Source organism: Tympanuchus pallidicinctus, unplaced genomic scaffold, assembly GCF_026119805.1.
Source record: "Tympanuchus pallidicinctus isolate F22 unplaced genomic scaffold, pur_lepc_1.0 scaffold8, whole genome shotgun sequence".
NCBI classification, from domain to species: Eukaryota; Metazoa; Chordata; class Aves; order Galliformes; family Phasianidae; genus Tympanuchus; species Tympanuchus pallidicinctus.
In genome coordinates, this window is record NW_026294802.1 from 50,458,037 (window position 1) to 50,477,365 (window position 19,329).

Genomic DNA, 19,329 nt, shown 5'->3' on the forward strand with positions numbered 1-19,329 from the left:
AAAATGCCTCAGCTGGGTCTGTACAACAGCCCCTCTATGTGATGCTGCTGTGTGAACGAGGACCTGCCCCTTTGGCTGTGCTTCTCAAGTATTTAAGAGTCAAATTCTCTGTGCCACTGTGCTGACATAGATTGCAGCTGAAATTTGTTGCTGCTGTATTGCAGTGGGAATGCTGTGCTGTGTCTGAAGCTGCTCATGCAACCCCCATCCATTTGCCTGTAGGAAGTGGCAGAAGTTGCCCTACTTGGATGGAGACAATTTACCAAGAACTCACTGTGTTTGTCTCCATGATGTGCTTTGAAATGTGCAGTCCAAGTGACTTTACTGACATCCACTCCTCCATGACATGTATTTTCTTATTAGGGCATGGAGAGGGAGTTAATGAGTGTTTTCAGTATTTGTGTGTGTGTTTCTGTTTGAAGGTAGACGCAAATCTGCTCCCAGTTCCCCCACATGACTTGCAGTCATGGCACTCTGACCACTTACATTTGACAAAGAATGAGTTGGGCAGTTTTTATGCTCTTAAGCAGCGTTGGCAAGGTTGATAACACTGCGCTACAACAGCTGCTCCAGTCTCTGTGCTTTAAAGACCTGCGGCATTTGGCCCAGGCGCTGCTGGAAGACCAACTACCTTCAGCAGACACACCAATGGGATTGGAGCACCTGATGCCTCTATTATCCCCCCTATAAGGGGACAAAGGAGTGATATGGAGCACACAAGTGCTGCACCCATCAGTGGAAGCGCACAAAGGCTCCTGAGTTTCAGGTCCTCAATAGCAGATCCCACCGTGAAGCTGCTATGATGCCTTTCATTCACTCCTATTCCATTCAAATCACAATGGGGAGAGGGAGAAAACTCTCAAGTTCTGACAACCAACAAGCGAACAAACAAAAATCCCCTTCCATGAAACCCATTTCAATCACTACATTTTATTTTCCTCTCCTCCAGGGAGGAGGGGATTTATTTCACCACATTATGGGTGAATAAATATTGACTCGATGGTTTTTTTTTTTTTCCTTTTGGAATTGGAGGAGCTGAGACACAACCAGGTTTCTTATTAGTTCTTACTCAAACATAAGTAAATACAGCCTTTCTGCAGCGGCTCCAGTTTGGAGAGCTTTACCATATGCTATCATTATTGAAGTGGGGAGAGAGCAAGAGCGTGCAGACGTGAAGAAGTGTGTTTGCTGGAAGGAAAGGAGCCTATTAGCTTTGAAGCAGATCTGTACACACTCAGTTAACGTCGTATGTCAGAATTTCTCTGTGAAAACAGGCTGTGTTTCTGCTTTGTGTGTTAACAATTCAAGAGGAGTATCGGGAAATCGAGTATTGTTCTGTTCTAAGTGGCACAGATTGCGTTTCAGTCGGTGCAGATAAAGTGCTAGGAATTGTCTGCTGTGCTCCAGAAGATGTATTTGAATTGCATGTTTAATCAGCAGGTTTTTTCCTGTGGCCCTTTTTCAGCCAGATGAAGCTAAACAATCCCTAATGAGCTGTGTGTCTGCACAGTGGCAGGTTGTGGTGGATGTAAAAGCTGGTTGGGAAATAGATTTACACTCCTTCCTGCAGGAGAGCCTGCTGCCAACTTCAGAGCAACGTAGTACCAGTTTACTGGCAGTGCTTTGCATCCAATGGCCTTAAATACCATTGCACATAAAATGATCTATACCATGAGCTCCGCTCTAGAGGCAAGAAAAGTAACAGCACAAAAGCAGTGGCATCTGTTGCTTCAGGTCAGCCTGCAGATCACCAGGATCATGCAAACCAAACATGAGTTCTGCTGGGATCTGGCTTAGCTGCCCTGCAATGGCCATGGCTCCATCCAGGCTGTCACCCCCAGGCCAAGCAGCTGCCAGGGAGCGAGGTGCCTGCTCAGCCACCCGCAGCACTCTGCATTGGAGGCAGCAGAACGCTGCAGTGAGTATGTGGCTGCGGAGACAGCTGAGTACAGTGAAGGAAGCAGTGCCACTGCAGCGTGTTTTAGCTTAGATCATAGAATTGTTTGAGTTGCATGGTCCCTTGAAAGCCATCTGGTCCGGGTCCCTGCAGTAGACAGGGACAGCCACATCTCCATCAGTGCTCAGAGCCCCATCCAGCTCAGACCTTGGATGTCTGCAGGGATGGGATGTTCACCAGTCTCTCTGAGCAATCTGTGCCAGTGCCTCACTGCCCTGATGGGTATAAGGAAGAAGTCTTCTACAAACTAAACCTCCCCGCTTCTAGCTTGAAACCATTTCCCCCCGTCCTATCAAGATGAAGTTAAGCAATTGCTTGTTCTGGTTGATTTGTGTCTTGAAGTTACTCTGTACACAAATCACACTGCAGTTGTTTTGGTGCTGGTGCTTCATAATGTAGTGGAGTGCAAGATTTCCTTAACGTAACGTGTGTGTGTGAGCGTCAGGAGGTGTCTCCTTGTCTCAGCTAAAATGGTTCCTTTCATAGAATCATTTAAGGTTGGAAAAGGCCTCTAAGATCATCCAGTCCATCCATCCACCTGCCACCACTACTGCCCATACACCACATCCCTCAGTACCACACCTACCCTTTCCTTGCACGCTTCCAGCATCAAACCAAACCCCAAAGAGGCATCATGTTCAACTTGTCAGTAACAAACAAAACCAAACCACGTTTATTATCGTTCTGTTTTAAATATCATTGCTCTTAAGCACCGTGTCGCACCAGAATGTTGGTTTCTTTGTTTAAGCCCCTTCTTTATGTAAGCCCCTCTTCCTTTCCCCTCCCTGTTGAAATTACTGAGAATCCAACCCAAGCTTTTGGTTGACATTCCCTGTCTCAGCAACGTGCTGTTGTAGCCACAGCCATCCTTCATGTGCAGGAAGCAATGCAGCTCAGCAGGTTCTTTGAAGCTCTGGGCTCATGTCCGTCCTTGCTGCACGAGAAGGTGCTCTCAGGGTGGTTCTGTTTCATGAAGAAAAAATGTTCTGTTCCTTTAGAGAATGATTGCATCACCCATCCTGCCCAGTTCAGCGCGTGCCCACCCCCACCGCCCCAGCAGGGTCCTCTGGTGCAGCGCTGGGCAGAACATCAGTGCTTGCTGATGCATTGCGGCGCTTAACGAGCAAACCTTCCAACTGTGGAAGAATTACTGCTCCACGTGCAGCAACCCAGCATTGGTTTGGATGGTGGGTTGGGTTTTAGGTTCTTTTTTTTTTTGCAGGGATAGAGAGAAAAAGGCCTCGGTTATCTGTGAAGAAAATGTAGTATTGGATCACCTCCCAATGGCAAAAACAGTAGAACAGCCTGGGCTGGTGCTCAGACCTGGGGATGCTGCTCACAGCTGCTGAGTGCTGCTCACTTTTGTATTTTCCAGCAGCACTGGCTACTGAATCATCCCTAAAACAGCACTCAAATTCAGCATAGGAACAGATGGACAACTGAGGGAAATAGAAAGGGACATTACCATAACCAGATTGCTTTTGCCCACCTTGATGTTGGCGGTCAAGGTTTAGGAGATGTAATACCTTCGTACCTAAAGCACGCAGTGCTCTGCTCTGCTGTGGCTTAATGGATGGCCGCCATTCATCTGTAGCAGCTTTCAGCCATCCTGTAAAGCTGCAGTTCTTTAGGGAAATGCAAGGCAGAATTGTGACCAGCAGCCAGCATTTCCTTAGGGAAGGTGCGCTTGGGCTTGCATCAGTGTGTAGTGTTCCCCTTGGATCCAATGTGTAATGATTAACAGTGGTTCCCAGCTCTCGGGCAGCCCAGTGGGATCTGGTAGAGCTGAACAGCGCTGTGAGAGCAGTCTTTGCCAGACGTGGCATCCCTGCAGCACTGGTCAAGAGACAAAAGCCTTTAGTGTTCCCCAAAAGAATTTAAAACATTTTACATCAAACGGCTGCAGAAGTTCAAACATGTCACTGCTGGCCTATGGCACGGGCTGGGACGAGGGGGGGAGGAAAGTGCAGGGCAGAGCATGGGTTGCACAAATGATTTCTGAGCTCTCCGTGTGTCTCTTGCATGATTGACGCTCTCCATGTGAGGAACAAGAAATGCAACGTGAGATGGTTTTGCATCACCAAATAGAAGTTAAACGGCCGTCCCTGAAATAGGAGCAGATCTTCTCCATGTCGGCACCTCCCCAGGGTGGGTTCCCTCTGCCCAGCACTCCCAAACAGCTCCGGGTTAAATCGTGAAAGGCCCTTTATCCCCTCTCCCTGTTTGTTTGATCCCTCCCACAAGCCCTTCCTGTGCCTGCATTCACACTGCCTGTGCCTTCTGCGGCCACGCCACAGCCTTACCTCTGAAGGAGGCATTGATCTAAATATACCCAGTGTCCAAAGCAAATGCTCTGTTCCCAGTGCCGTGTGGTTCCGGTGGCATCTCCTCCCCCCTGTAACTGTTCTTATTTTGGCTAATTAAATTAGAACTGCTACTTTTTTTTTTTAATTTTATTTATTTAATTTCATCGCTGTGCCAATTTGCTGCAGTTTATTTAGTATTTTAAAGCAGCTTCCATTTAAATATGGAAAGGAAGGAAAATAAATCTGCTAAATATATTTCTCTTCAGCTCATATGTTGCAGCTTTTGTCTTTTTGAAGAACGAGGTCTAATTTCTGGACCCAAATCCACTTGGCACTACTCTTGGCTTCAACAAACTGGGTTTCCTTTTGTTTTAAACTCATTCCCTTATCCCAGCTGCTGTGCTATGCTGATGTCTGTGTGCCAACAGGGCCCTTCTGCATCTGGATTGAAACTGCTCATCTGAGCAAAGTTGAGCACATCCATCAATATTGGCATTGCTTTTGGTCTCATCTTTGCAAAGAGCTGTAGCACCCTTCCTGCTTTCCTCCTTGTCCCTTGCTCTGGGAAGCTGGGCCTTGATCTCCTTGGGTTAGCCTGGCTCGTTTAGGGGTGAGAGAGATGATTGGTTTTGGAGAGACTCATTGGTTTTGGAAGAGGTGGGAAAGAGCAGTAGGCTGCAATGTGTAGTCAACAGCACGCATTTCTTTCTCGATTCTACACATTTCTTTGCAAAGTTATAGGTTTGGGTTTTTTGTTTTTTTGTTTTTTTAAATAAAACGCTTAGACTTGGCTAGAAAGTGTTTCTGAACAAAGAATGCATGACTGAAAAACATGCAAGAAACAGCTGGGATAAAAAAATAGCTGAGAAAATAGAAATTTGATGTGGTTTCTGACAAGCTTGTGAGAGCCTGTTGTCCCCAGAGTCACAGAGCTGCTCAGGGTGGGCTGGGGGAGCACTCAGGGTTTGCAGTGCAGAGCTCTGTGCAGGTTTGTGGATGTGTGTGATTTGGCTGCTTGCTTCTGGACAGGTTCCCTGGAGGAAAGCAGGCCGTGAGGATGCTGCTTATTTACCCCACTCCTAATATGGCTTATTTCAGCTCATTGGTGTTCTATTGTTGTTACTTAAAGCTTTGTCTATTATAGCAAGAAAGCGAAATGCAGATGTTTCAGAGCAAAGGTATGAATAAAATCTTGTGCCTATAGAAACTGGGAGATGCAAAACCACAGCCCCTGCGTGCAAGCATGGCTCAGCCAAAGGCACATATTGAAGAGGAAAAGTCCTCAGCACGCATGGTAATAGAAGACATCATGTATGCAGGAGGTCTGGTTTATGGGGGCAAAGCATAGCTTTTGGCTGCATTCTGGGGTGACTTTTTTGAGTGAAACCCTCTTTGCTGAGTCAGACCAGTGGGTCCTGGAGTCGTGTGCTGTGAGCATGAGAGCGTTCCTCTCCAGCTCCAGGTTCAGGGACGCGGGTCGGCGGCTCTGTTTATTTCGGGGGGGTACCCGAGGTCGGTGCCTACAATCAGACGGACAGGCTTTGGTTCTGCCGCTCCTCGAGCGCCTGTGGGGGACGTGGGGAGAGCCTCGGAGGCACTCAGCTGCGATGCTGAGCTCCGTGCCCGCTCCCCGCAGCTCCTTCCCCGCCGGGGAGCCCCGGTGCCCCCATCCTCCCGTGCGGTACGGCGGCGCTGAACCTGCCCCTCGGAGGCTGGATCTGTGCTCATTAGCTGATGTTTGCTGAAACCGGATACCTGGGGCACCCCAGCCAGCGAGCGGAGTCCCCTGGCTGCAGCTATTTAAAAGGACGAGGGCAGCCTTACCGTTTCCACCTCTTTCACATCCATGTCCCTCCCAGCGCCCGTTCCCAACCCAGCTCCTCTCCTGGATTCCCGCAGCATCAATGATCCTCGAGCGGAGCGACCCGCGGGGAACCTGCTCGTGTGCACACCGGGAAAGGATTACCTGCTGAATTCGGGGGGACCCAGGCTCTGTGGGGACCCCTGAGCCTGGCAGGCACCCGCTGGCTTCCAGCGCAGGAGAAACCCTGAGGCTGAAGGGGAAGGAAACAGGAAAGGGCCTGAGGTGTTTTGGTTTGGTTTTGCTCCTTTTGCTTTTTTTTTTTTTTTTTTTTTTAATTATTATTATTACTTTAATAATTTTTTTTAAGAAGTAGACGTTGTTGTGAGCTGCTGGGACAAATGAATGCCAATGAAGGTGGGGCTGCAAGGAGACGTTGCACAGCCTCTCTCCTCGCTGCAAAGTAAGTGCCCAAAGAAGAGCTGCTGTGTGAGAGGCAGGGCTGGGGGAGCCCGGGTGTGGGGGGAGGCAGGAGCCAGCGCTGCCCACGGAGCTGAGGGTTTGCTCTGTCCTGGTGTTCTGTTCATAGCAGCCAGGGCTTGGGGTGTCCCGGCTTGTTGGAAAAGGAGGGAGCAAAAGGATGTGAGTTTTACCCATGCTGGCCAGCACTGAGTCCCCTCTCGTGGCACAGCTGCCTGAGTGACTTGGGATCTGATTTGCTCTGATGGATTTTGTCTAAAAGATCTCATTCCCCACCTCCCTGCCTTCTGGGTTTCTGTCACGTGGTGGTGGGAGTACAGGGGTGCAGGGGTCCCCCTCCCTCCCTCCCCATGGCAGCAGTGCAATGCAAGGAAGGACGTGGGGGGTCCTGCACATCTGAGCCCCTCTGTGCGCTCCCATCCTCCCCCCCATCCCGAGCCCCACACCAGCAGAAGCCACATTGGGTACCTTGTAATGTGGGGCCCAGCTGTGCCAGTGCTGTAGGTCTGAGCTGCTTTGGACGCAGGGTTTGCAGCCCCACAGCGATCTCCATCAGCAGCCTTCCCCACACTGGGACCTTTCTCCACGGAGTCTTCCTCTCTCGCTCCTCACAGCCTGGAAAGGATCCTCGGTTCCTCCTCTGCAGCTCTTCTGGCCGAAGAGTTTCTTTTTATTATTTATTTACGTTGTATTACTTTCTGCAAATGCTTCGGTGTTACAGAGGAGGGCAGCAGAGAGAGGCAGCGGGGACATCCTTAAATAATTTTCATTTCTCAAAATCTGTCTTTTCCTCTTCTCTCTAAGTCCAGAGGAGAGATCCTTGGGGGGGTGGGAGGCACATCTGCACTGCAAATAAAAATAACTATCGCAACCACCAACCCAACCAACAACAACAACAAAAAAAAGTTACAGCTAAGAAAAAAATAACACTAATCAAGGATTTTGGAAACAAGAAGTAACAGAAATTGTGCTATTAATAAGGAGGAGGAAAAAAAAAAAAAAGAGAGAGAGGCAAGAAATCCAGCGACCATGGGCCAGCGTGGCTTCCTAGCATGTACTTTCTGTTCTCTCTCCTTTTTCCCAAGGTAATTGCAGTCTGCCGAGAGGGAGTTAAATGGGATTAAAAGATCTGTGTAAGCAAAAGGACCCAGAAGAGAAGGAGGAAGGAGTGAGCCGTCCGGGCCAGGGGGTGTCTTTGACACGGCTGAGCCCCTTAGAGAGGCAGAGAGCTGAGCTCCCGGGAAGGATGTACCCACAAACCGGCCTGTTCCCCTTTTTCTGATGGATTGCTGCAAAAATTGCCCGAAAGAGACAATGCACTAAACGTGATGGAGCCGGAATCAGAGCCGGTCTCCAGACTCAGAGCTACAGCAGCAGGCAGGGGGTGAGTACAAAGTGCTGCTTCTGCCGGCGCTGGGGAAGGGCATCCTGGGTGGGGACGGGGTCCCGGGGGTGCCGGGAGGGTTCCGGAGGGGAGAGCGTGCCTGCAGGGAGCCCCGCACGCTGGGGCGGCTGGGGTTGGGGTGGGGGAAGACATTCCTTCTGCCAGGGGATGATGTGAAAACTCCTGGGCTGGAAAGGAGAATGGGCTGGGAAGCAGGGAGGCCACGCTGGAGCCGGAGCAGGAGGGTGGGAATGGGGCTGGGGTGTGCAGCCGGGGGTGAGAGCGCGGCGGTGGGGAGTGGAGTGGGGGGGGGGCACAGTGCTGGGATGGCAGGGGGACCCCCAGTTCTTAACACCAGGGGAAGGGGCTCCCAGACCAGGGACTGATCCGCAGGGAGGGCAGGGGAATCACAGCCGCATCGAGATGCCGGAGAGGGCGATTCCACCTCCCTGCAGTGCCCCCAGCACCTCTGCCCCGGGTGGGCACGGGGAGGGTCCCAACCCCACGCAGGAGCAGGACGGAAGTGCTGCCACCCAGCCCTGCACCGCGGGATGGGGGGCACCGGTACCTGGAGAGCAGTATTGTGGTCCTCCAAAAAGTGGGAGAGCTATGGGGAGGGCTGAGGCACGTTCCGAGAGGCAGACGGGTGCGTGGTGGCATGTTCTTCATGTGCTTGCCTCACACGCGCGCGCACAAAGGTCTCTGTCTATCTGTATCCACGTATAGCTAAAAAATCACAGCCCGCAGCCTGCCTGTCCTCCTTTTCACGTAGACAGGAGCAGCTTTTGTCATTTTCATCGTTGAATTTGTTGCTGTTGTTGTTGTTGTTGTTCTCCTGAGGCCGAGCAAAGGGTTAATCCCTCTGGTTGCGTTGTCGGATGTAATGATGATTTACCGACACTCCCTTGGAAGGACTGGGATTCTTCTGCCTGGCAGTTTGAAAAAGTTGTGTACAGGATCGCCGCGCTTCTGCCAGAGCCGGATGGGTGCAAGATGGGGGAAAAGGACGGGTGGGGGGCTGGGGGTACCCCGAGGGTCACCCCTCTGCCTGCAGCCACCCCACATGCTGTGCCGGAGCCGGGACGAATGTGCAGCTCCCTTTGTAGGCTGGACGCACGCTCTGCCTGCAGTGTGTCTGTGTGTGTAGGGTTCCGCGTGTGATCCCAGCCGCTCCCACAGCCTGCACTCAGCTCTCCTGGAGCAGCGTGTATATGTGTTTATAGTGTATTTCAGTGCTGTAGAGTGGGTGTTTTTTGCCCAGACGTGGCTGTGGCACATCAGGAGATGCTGTAGCTGTACCATCTCCCGCTTGCACCTTTTAAACACTGTTACGACCAGAGTGCAGCGCCTGCCTGGGTCCGTGCAAGTGTGGCTGTCTGTCAAAAATGGAGAAGGCCAAAGGGGAGCAGGGGATGGGGAGTGCTGCAGAGGACCGAGAGCAGCACAGCCATGCAGTGGGGTGTTCAGAGGGCCACAATGCTGGGGGGATCCTTGGAGGTGCCTTCATGCTGCGCTGTGAGCGGGACGGAGGGGTTAGCTGTGGTCACGCTGCAGGTGTGGGCAGGGAGATCCCGCTCGGGTCCCAGCACTGTGCTGATGCTGGGTTAGGGGCTGGGTTAGGGGCTGGGCACCAGCAGGACTGTGCGTGCAAGAGGGCTGGGTCTGCACCACTGAGCAGTGCCATAGGAAACGTGCTCTGTGGGCTCGTGGTAACTCTGGATATGAGAGCCTTTTGTTCCCAGGGTCTGCTCTGGGTTACATACCTTGCCAGCATGCTGCTGATCCGTTCCTTCCTCGGCAGAGGTCGCTTGCTGCTCTTACATTATCTCCCGATGGGCTTTTCGGTGCTGGGATTCAACTTGCTTGGCGCAGCGGTGCTGTGCATCCTGCCATTCCCCTGCTGGCTCTTCCTGTCAAGGCCTTCAGTCTCAGCAACACTCCCGGAACCCTCTGGTGCCTTCACATGAAGCGCTGGGTCCCCACGTGTCTCTGGGGCTCCACATGTCCCAGCACTCCTCTGGCATCCCCATCGTAGGGCTGGTGGCTGGGAGCTGAGTGTGTGTTCAACGCCACTTGTGCTCTACCCCCAGCCCCTTCCAGTCCCAGCGCTGTGTGCTGCCCACGTTTCAAGAGGACAGGGTGGATCTGCAGGCAGGACAAGCAATTTGGGACAAATTACAGCAACACTGGGCACCGGGGGAAGGGGTTCAGCAGCAGGCAGGTCAATGGGACGTGCAGCAAAGAGAAGGTGGTTGCACAGCCTTGTGGAGACGTGTCCTGGAATGGTTAGGGTTAGGGTCACAGCATCATGACCAAGGCATTGGCTGAGGTCCTGCAGCTGGTCACTCCCCTGTTGCCACTCTGATACAGCTTCCAGCCTCATCCTATCTGTACTGCTTCAAACCTGCACTCATTGAGGTTGCATTGAAGACCAGGGGACTCCCAGGCCTTGCAGTAAGGGGTTGGATGAAATCTTTAAGCAGTGAGAGAACAGAGATTTTTTTTCTCTGCCGCTTTGTTGGGGGCTTGAGGGGAAGGTGGATGTGAAGTGCAAATGGAAACAATGGGGAATTACATGCTCTGCCATTTGTATGCCATATGCTCTGCCAAATCCCGTTCACAACATGAAGGAATGCAAAGGTGTTTGTTGGAAGGACTAAAAAAAGGAGTTGGATGACAGATCACACTTAGCACTTCTGCTCCAGTTACTAGCTGAGGACACAAAGGGAAGGACTGCAGTAAGTGTTGTCACATCATTCAGCAGCAAAGCCAATAACTCAGACAGGGCTGGTGAGCAAAGAGGAGACCAAGGAGCATGTTGTCAGTAAGATCCCCTATAGTAGGAAGTTGCTGGGAGGCATCTGGAAGGGTGTCTGAGTCATCACAGCCTCATCAGCCTGTCTGTCCTTCATCCACAAAGTGAGGAAGCATGCTGTCAGCAGCAGGAGCTCAGAGAAGCTCTGGGGCTGGGCTGTGCAATGAATACGCAAGCTCTGGTTCCTGAGAAGAAGCATGGGGACTGGGAGCTCGAATCCCACCAACCCTTCATCTGCGGGTATCAGCATAAACCCTTGCAAGAGAAGGAGTGGGATCAGTCACACCAATGCTCCATCACTCTTCTTGATCCTTCATCTTTGTGGCTAGGCGTGCAGTGAGTTTGTAGTTGCAGCTGAGGTTATATAGAATTGTACCCAGGAGCAGTGGATTGGATGAAATTGTTTTGTGAACTTGGTGCTGGATATTTTGGGGAGCTGGTTGTGTTGTACATATATATATATGTGAATGTATGTATGTATACTTAACGTTGAAAAAAAAAAAAACAACCCACAGAACCATGCAGGGTCAAAACAGGGACAGCCACGTAACGATAGGTTCCCATCCCTCTCTCTCAGAGGAACACTGTCCTTTCCAGAAGTCCTGGAAAGACAGCAGCAGTTTGTGCAAAGGGCAATAGTCACATCAAATGAGATTTCCACCTCCAACAGCTGGGAGTCGGGTTCATTCCATGGGGCAGTTTGGAGCCTCCGTACATAGGCTGTGATTTCTGTTTCCTGTTGGCTGCAGAACTGCCTGGAAGTCTTATTAAAAGTCACCTCCACTCACATGCATCAGATCTTAAGTGACACATAAATGATCTCTTTTTAAGAATAATATTTGATCTACAGTTGGAAACGCAGATTTGCCTTTCTTGAAAAGCAGTTTGCAGCACCCAGCTGGCCTTCTGATCTATTGAACAGAAATAAATACACCTGGATAGGAGAGAGTGGGAGGAATTGTTTTTCCAATCTCAACATTGCAGTTCCCAAAACATTTTGCACTGTAAAGGAGTGCAAAAAGGTAATAAATAAATAAATAAAAATGCTGCTTTGTTCCTTTGTAATATGTTTTGTTTCAGTTTTGACACACTGTTTAAGCAAAAAGGGGCATCTGGGATGATGCAGTCATCTCCTGACATCCTGAAGCCCTGGCGTGAGTGGTCCTACACCTTCTGATTGCTTTTTGTAGGAACTCCTCGTTGTGTTTGTTCTGCTGCTACCTGCATGCCCACCCCCTCACTGGGGAATGCTGAAGTCACTGCCATAGGCTGAGATGTGCCACTGTTGGCCTTTGTACTTCTCAGTCCTTCTCTTGCCTTGTACTCTCAACGCTGTGTTGTTCTCACGGACTCATCGTTGGCATCTGTCAAAAGTAATGCAGTCAGTAGCTTCAGTTTGCTGTAAAGGGAGCTTGTGTCTCTGCTGGAAAACCTTTAGGGTTCGTGTGATTTTAGGTCATTGGTGTTCAAGGGCATTTCTTCACCTGGTAGCTACAGTGGCGGGATCCTCATTTGGGTATTCAAAGGCTATAGAAGAAATGAATTACTTGAGTGGGTGACTCTTGCTGGAGTCTCTGTGGAAATCGCTGGTGGTGGCAAGAGGCAGAGATGAAGGCAAGGTGGGTTCAATAGCTCTATATAAGGAGAAAAGCCTTCACTATTACTACTCAAGCTGCTTATGCAATCCTGTCGCTGCGGAGTTGTAACGGAAAAAGAGCTTGCTTTATAAAATCCTGCAATAATTAACAGCCCCATCAGTCACAGGTCTGCCATTTGGAAGCTGCCTGTGCTTTTTCCATTAAGTTGGTAAATTTTGCCAAAGTGTTTTTCTTCAGTGCTTTGGCACTCGGCCCTGCTCTCAGCTCGTACAGCGCGCGGGGTCCAGGAGCGGGGCTGGGGCCAGCTGGATCCTGTGCCTTCGTCTCCTTTATGGCCCCGTCGCTGTCACCAGAATGGAATTATGTGCTGGATTTTCCCTGAGGCTCGTTCCCCTCACCGTGTTGGTCAACAGGAATTTTGGAAGCAGATTTGGGTTGTGAAGGTGCTCCTGCACCCCTCCGAAACCTGTGCGTTGTGTGCCCAAGTGTTTGCACAGAGCAGTACAAATCAGATCCTCACCAGAGCAAAGGTGTTCTTAATGCCCAGGGCTCCTCCTGATAACCTTGTGTTGGTCATCCCTTCCCCTCGCCTTCCCACCAAGCAGTTTAGCCCAGTTGGTGGCACCCAACAAAACCTTTGCTCCGCACACGTGTGGGAATGACGTCCACATCCCGATGCTCCATTGATCCTTAGGAGGCGAGCACAGAAGTGCAAGTCTTCCTATGATGTAGATTTTGGCCTCATTTCAGTCATAAAAAGGTTTCAGCTAGAGGTGGCCATGAGGAGTCATCATATTCCCTTTGCCTTCCTACTTCCCAGGCCTGCAGTACCAAGAGCTGCATCTTATGGGCTGCAGTGAGCAGAAAACAGCCCCATCTCCCCACTGGAGATCTCTGGAGTGCAGGGAAGCTTTCCTGGTTAGCATATAACTGTCTACAGGACTTGGTGAAAGGTTTTGCTGTTCCAAGCTGCCGTTCCTTCATGCATGAACTACAGCAGCCCCAGAGCTCCTGAAATGCGCAGCCTGGTGTCAGGGTAATGGAAACAGTACAAGAGTGATGTGATTTGTCTCATCTGTGGGGCTGCTCCAGTATTTTGTCCCTTCAAGCCTTAAAATATTAACTAAGTGGCTGGATTCCTGCATGGAGCTTTACGTTCAAGGCCAGGTTTCCCCGCTGATGCGTAAATCACTGCAGCTTCATTGGAGCTGTGAGAAAGGGTCTCCAGATCCTCCAGGTGAGGATCTGGCCTGGGGCAACGCATCGTCTCAGAGGATATTTTCCCGTGCTAAAGCCTGAGACTTGATGGCAGGAGAAGAGTGGTCTCTAATCCCCATTGATAAATGATTCCTCTCTGCCAGATCTCAGAGAGGAGCGAGCAGCACTTTGCCATTGCTCTGCATATCCCAGTGCTCGCGCTGGTTTGGCTGAGATGAAGAACAACCGGTGGACGTCCCGCACTCCTCTGGCTGAGGACTGTCTGTAGTTTACATTTTTGTCTCCGTTCCTCCAGCTGCCTAATGCCCTTGCTGATCAAGCTGCTAAATCTCAGCTCTCGAAGACGAGGGAATTCAATCTCCAAACTTTCCACTGACAGTTTTAAGTGAGCTTAACCAAGGAGTTTCCTATGTTCGTTGTTTGGCCACAAACCAGGGAAGCTGGCGGGGGATGGGGGGGGCTCAGATGTCTTTCTGCTAAAACTTTTCCTCTCTGCTGCTGTTTCAATGGCACTGTGATGCTTAAAGCTCAGCTAAGACAGAAAGCTTTGCCCAATCCCTTCTATTGAGCCCCCATTATCCCAGAATGTGGACACTGCCACCAGATGAGGATTGAGGAGAAGCCCATTCGCAGGGCTGAGTCTGGTATCAGTGTTGTAGATACTCATCATTTTTTCTTCTCTTCCAATTTTAGGGGATTCTGCTTTGTCTGGACTGTGTTATGTTTTAGCTGGTTCCTGGGATTCACACAGGGAAACTCTGAAGGTAAATCACACTTTTTTCCCCTCTTCCTTTTTTAATCAAATTGAAAGCCGAGGGCTATTATATAATTTTAGGGCCAAACATTTAATAATTCCAGAGCCCAGTGTGGAGAATTAAGTGCATTTATTGCTGATCATTGCAGTACTGATGATGTAGATGATGCAGTTAACAGCTGGCAAAGGAACCGGGTTTCTGCAGGTGATTACGTGCCCCACAGGACTCTCAGAAGTGCCTTTCTGCCTGGTGGAGCAACTGGGAATGAAGCACTTTGGTGTATCTAAAATATCATTGGCATCTACCTGCATTAGCTCGCACTTAACTACTTTTAGGAGGTGCCCCTTAAGACCAAGCCATTAAGGAATTAAGAGTCTCTGGCAAACGATTTTTTCCTTGACTTGGATGCAATCCAGTCGTGCCTGTGCAGATACATGGGATGCAGTGCATGTAGAAATGATGAGAGTTCTGAAAGTAGGAGGTTGGCCATTAGAAAGAACTTCTCAGAAAGAGCAGTGAGGCAGTGGCACAGGCTGCCCAGGGGCAGAGGTACCATCCATGGTGGTATGCAAGGAAAGGGTGGGTGCGGTATTGAGGGATGTGGTTTGTGGGCAGTAGAGGTGGTAGGTGGATGGATGGACTGGATGATCTTAGAGGTCCTTTCCAACCTTAATGATTCAATGAAAAGCAAATTTTAGGAGGAAACATCCCACAGGGGGTGGTTGACAGGAGAATTTCTGTGTCTGCCTCAGCCCCTGTGCTGCAGGGGGAGCCTTCTGTAGGGAGCGACCATATACCTTTACTCGTCTTCTCTAGGCATCCCTTCCTGGTACTGCTGGAGACAGGACAAGAGTTTGGGCTGCAATAACCCCCGCAATGACAAGTTAGCTTAGAGTCAACAAAAACAAACAAAAGAAATCCATACTTTACAGCTGATAGTGGTAACCGAGCATCTCTGCAACATCTGTTTGTCAGGGAGCCAGCTCCTAGAATAGCAGCACCTCTTCCACATGGATGTTTTACACGGGCGCATGCTGGAACCGAGCAGCTTCCTGCAACCAGGAGACAACAATAAGTGGACTAGCAGGTTCCAGGGCTCTCCTCTCAGTCTCCAGAGCATGAAGGAAAAATAGAAAGTTGGTCAGTGCTCAGCTGTAAGCCAGCCCACGGAGCACTTCTTACAGAAAAAATAAAATAAAATAACATCCCTGCCATCAGCAATTTTGAAAAATGTAATATTTTCCGAATTCTCCTTCAACGCAGAAGAGGTGAACATCTGGCTGAATTACTTAGTCAAGCAGTTTTCAGAGCAAGTTTTATGTCAGCTCATAAAGAGGCAGAACAAATACTGTCTCTTGGCGTCTCTCTTTCGAGTAGATTTTAATATGCTGTTTGGATCCATCTTTATCCATCCTTTTAGTCCCATGATAATTATGGGATGGTGTCATCTTTTTTAGTGTTGCCAACAATTCGAAGGAAACTATTCCACTTTGTCTTTGCTACATTACCTTTGTAGATGCCATCCCGTCTGAGATCATAGAATCATTAAGGTTGGAAAAGACCTCTAAGATCATCCAGCCCGTCCATCCACCACTATGGCCCACTAAACCATATCCCTCAGTACCACATCCACCTTTTCTTTGGAGGGTGCCCCCTCCACCACTCCCTGGCAGCCTGTGTCAATAAGGTGGTTCCCCTATGATAAATCATTAAACATTTCTGCTCATTTTCCCAATAATTGGAGTCAGGCTCTTCTTCTGGGAACCAAAGTCTTCCAAGGAAAGAAGGCTGTAAGGGAACATTGGCCATTTGAGACTGTGTTATCGCTCAGGATTTTTGAATATGAGATTTACAAAATCAATTAGGAGCTTGTTCATGGATCTACATGAGGATGTGATTAAGCCAGTGCTGTGGGATATTGAAAAGACCACAGTTATTACTGTAAGGTGTAGAGATCCGCCTGCACAGTGGAAAATCAGGGAGCACAGAGGGTGGTTTTTTCCCTAAGCATTACAAATCCAAAAGATCATGAGGTTAGTGAGTTCATCTGATGTGCACTGACTAAGGCACTGGGCAGAACTTTTGGAAATGTAGAGCTTATCCTACCCAGTTTTAGCTGTGGGCATCTGATCTCAGCTGCTGGAATCTGGGAAGCTCCAAGTTATTTCTCTTCTGCATTTTGGCTTCCTTCCTGATAAAGACTTTTACACAGGTGAAAAAGGAGCAGGATAGCAATGAAAGCCTTTATCCCCTCTTTTGGACGCAGTTATGTGCTTGTGCAGGAACCTCTGTGCATCTCACTTAGAAAAGATTTTCCCTGTTGCTCAAGTGTTGCTGGAGGAATGCAGCAGTTAGGTTCAAGGCACCTGGGAGCAGGCAGCTCTCAGTGAACAGATTTTTTAAATAATGTGTTTTGATGGAAAAAGTCTACAGAGGAAAAAAAAAAAAAAAAAGAAAAGAAAAGCAAAAGAGGAAAAAATGCTTTGCTCAACTTGGAGCCATTTAAAGAAGCAAAAATTACCTTGCGTTTTGCATCAGCCGATGACATCCCACCATCCCTGGGGATGTGCCCCACCTGCCCAGGGCGGCCGTGGTGTACAGGAGTCTGGAGCTGAGTGCCTGGACCTGGGGCTGGAAAATCCACACCCGTGTCCTGCATGAGGTCTGCTTGATTCAGATTCTTTTGCGTAAGCATCAAGAATTTGGCTCTACCTTTGTGGGTTTTTAGGGAGAGGAGAGGTTGGATCGTGCTTTTTTTTTTTTGCTTTTTTTTTTTTTCCTTTTTCAGCAGCACTGTTTGAGGCAGTTGCTAAAAAGGCAGTTGGGTCGGTGTTGCAAACAGTAGCAGCGTGCTCTGAGCAGGGAAACATCCTTACGTCTCCACAGAGCAGCTACCGAGCAAATAGCACTCAGAGCGTGAAGTGTTTCTGCCCAGTGGAGACGCACCGCAGTCTGCCTCTGGGACAGAACCTAAAAATACACGCAGAAATTGGAAGCTGGTGTCTAGCTCCCAGTTTGAGCAGTGAACTTATTTCCTTAGGGCTGAATCCTGGTGTCTTTGAAGTCTGTGGCAGGGGTCCCACTGGAGTTCGCGAGAGCCAGGCTTTGGCCTTTACCATTTCATGGGCTCTGGAAATGATCCAGTTTGAAGACATGGCTGCCATTCCTCCCCTCGGTGCACAGACTCTGCCTTTGCTGTGCTGATGGACAAACCCTGGAGAGCAATAGTGCAGACAAACAGCGGGGGATTGAGGATTTCTCCCTAGTGTGGGAGAAGGACCGTTCTTAAGCCTGAGCTGTGCGCTACGTTATCCCCTCTGCATGGAGCGGGGAAATTTCCATCCCCTTGCTCATCTGACACGTCTTCTCCAGGATAGTCTCTGCTAGAAAATGAGTTCAGCTGCCTTGTAAAAGGGAGGTGGGAATAAAGCCATTCTCAGACAAAATAAATATTGATTGACTATTTCTTATGTACAGAAATAGCCATTGTTTTTGCCAAAGTCAAAGAACAGAGGTTTTCTCGCTATTCTCCTCCTTTCCTGGCCAGAGACATTACAGGCCTCAGACTGGCTTCAGTCTACATCCCCTCTGGCCAAAACTGAGGATCTCTTTCTAGTGCTTGTTCTCCAAATATTGAGAATTGTGCTGAATGTTTAATAGTTGAGGGTGAAGGCGGCCAAGTTCCAAAGCCCCTCTAGAAAAGCAGCTGGCTTTTTTCTTTGGACAACCTTTCATTTGCCTTTTATTTTCCTATGGGAAAGCTGTGATCCCATGGTGTTAACTGATGTGCATCCATGAGTGGCACTGCTGCATTTCCGATCATTTTGTTCTTACCTTGGGAGATCAGGATTCAGATTAGGCAGCCCAGCAAGAAACTTGCCCAGGCTTTTTTCCCCACTTAAGGATGGAGTTAAATGGTCATCAAGTAACGGGCATTGCATTTGGGCAGGGAAGAGGGAAGGAAAAACAGTTGTTCTATTTTCTTTTCAACAGTAGTAACATCATGTTCGTCACTCTAGCCTTACATTTATGTGTCTTTACCATGCAGTTAACATCCCTTATTAGACTAAAAGTTGGAGTTGGAATAAGAGAACAGGCTTTTGAGCCCTTTTTTCAGGTCTGGGCACATTTAACTTTGCAGTTCTTCTCACATAGACCTGAGCATCTTCCCCAGTGAAGTAGTTCAGCTGAAGTTGCAGCCAGCTGGCTCCAGGCTGTGTTGCTGTTGCCTGCTAATCTGCTTTGGACTCCAGGCTGTGTGACTTCTGTTAGACTTCAGGGCCAGAAACCAGAGGACTCTGCTTGCACGTCCTCTACAGGCTTCTCCCAGAGCCAGTGAACAGAGATGGATGCTGTGGACAGCGAGCATCCTGTCTTCTCTTGAGCAATGCACCCAGCAAATCCCACCTGTTCAATGGCAGTCACAGCTAGTTTTTCAGCTTTCCACAATCCAAGCCTGATCCCTCCAACTTACTGAAATACTGTAAGGCTGTAAGATGATCCGCTGGGAAAAAAGCACTGCTGTTGAGAACCTGAAGAAGTTCAGTGAAATGTAGGTGCAGTTTTTTCATGCTGGGAGGCACCTTTGCTTCCCAAAACTCTCCAGAGTCTCTAAGATCAAAAGCTGCTTCTTACTGATCTGTAGAAAGACAGATAGAGGGCTTTTGCTGCCTTTGACAGCTCTGTTCCTTGCCTTCTGGGGGTATAACATTTTGCAATGCTTGCTCAGCCTGTTGTTCAAATTCCTTTCCAGCTGTGTGGTCAGTGCTCAGAACTGCATCTCAGAGAAGTGGAATATTGGTGCTTGGTGGGAAATTGCCTTGCCGTGAGCTCAGCTCCCTCCAGAACATCTGGAGCTGGTCTCTGGTGGGACAGGACAGCTAGGCAGATCCGCCATGGAGCTGATGCATTTTGGCAATTGCCGATGACTGAGTTGAGCGTGCACTTGCTTTTCACTCTGTGTGCAGGAGAAAGAACTGTCTGTGCTCAGCTTTGATTACGCGGATATGCCTTTG

The 19,329-nt window shown here is 49.4% G+C and overlaps 2 protein-coding genes across 3 annotated transcripts in view; one reads left to right on the forward strand and one right to left on the reverse strand.

Annotated features, from left to right (window-relative positions):
- Positions 1–2,191: 2,191 nt before the first annotated feature.
- On the reverse strand, positions 2,192–7,297 carry LOC128073762 (uncharacterized). The gene is made up of 3 exons (XM_052668946.1): positions 7,240–7,297; positions 7,013–7,148; positions 2,192–6,317 (listed from the first exon to the last, which is right to left on the reverse strand). The coding sequence occupies exons 1-3, from the start codon at positions 7,295–7,297 to the stop codon at positions 5,546–5,548; spliced, it is 966 nt and encodes a 321-aa protein (XP_052524906.1). The 3' UTR covers positions 2,192–5,545.
- Positions 6,310–19,329, forward strand: part of COL27A1 (collagen type XXVII alpha 1 chain) — a 127,851-nt gene continuing 114,831 nt past the window's right edge. For both annotated transcript variants that reach the window (XM_052668184.1, XM_052668185.1), the window contains exons 1-3: positions 6,310–6,527; positions 7,630–7,928; positions 14,253–14,323. In XM_052668184.1, coding sequence (XP_052524144.1) covers positions 7,873–7,928; positions 14,253–14,323 — 127 coding nt within the window. In that variant the 5' untranslated portion in view covers positions 6,310–6,527; positions 7,630–7,872. The remainder of the gene's footprint in view (positions 6,528–7,629; positions 7,929–14,252; positions 14,324–19,329) is intronic.

What these genes read in the sequence shown, in the direction of transcription:
- LOC128073762 (XM_052668946.1), bottom strand. Translation starts at nt 7,297, where the DNA reads ATGTCCCCGCTGCCTCTCTCTGCTGCCCTCCTCTGTAACACCGAAGCA. An exon ending in CACCGAAGCATTTGCAGAAA is followed by an intron (nt 7,149 to 7,239) that starts GTAATACAACGT and finishes GGCTGTGAGGAG; the next exon opens with CGAGAGAGGAAGACTCCGTG. An exon ending in GCTGGGCCCCACATTACAAG is followed by an intron (nt 6,318 to 7,012) that starts GTACCCAATGTG and finishes CTTCCCCTTCAG; the next exon opens with CCTCAGGGTTTCTCCTGCGC.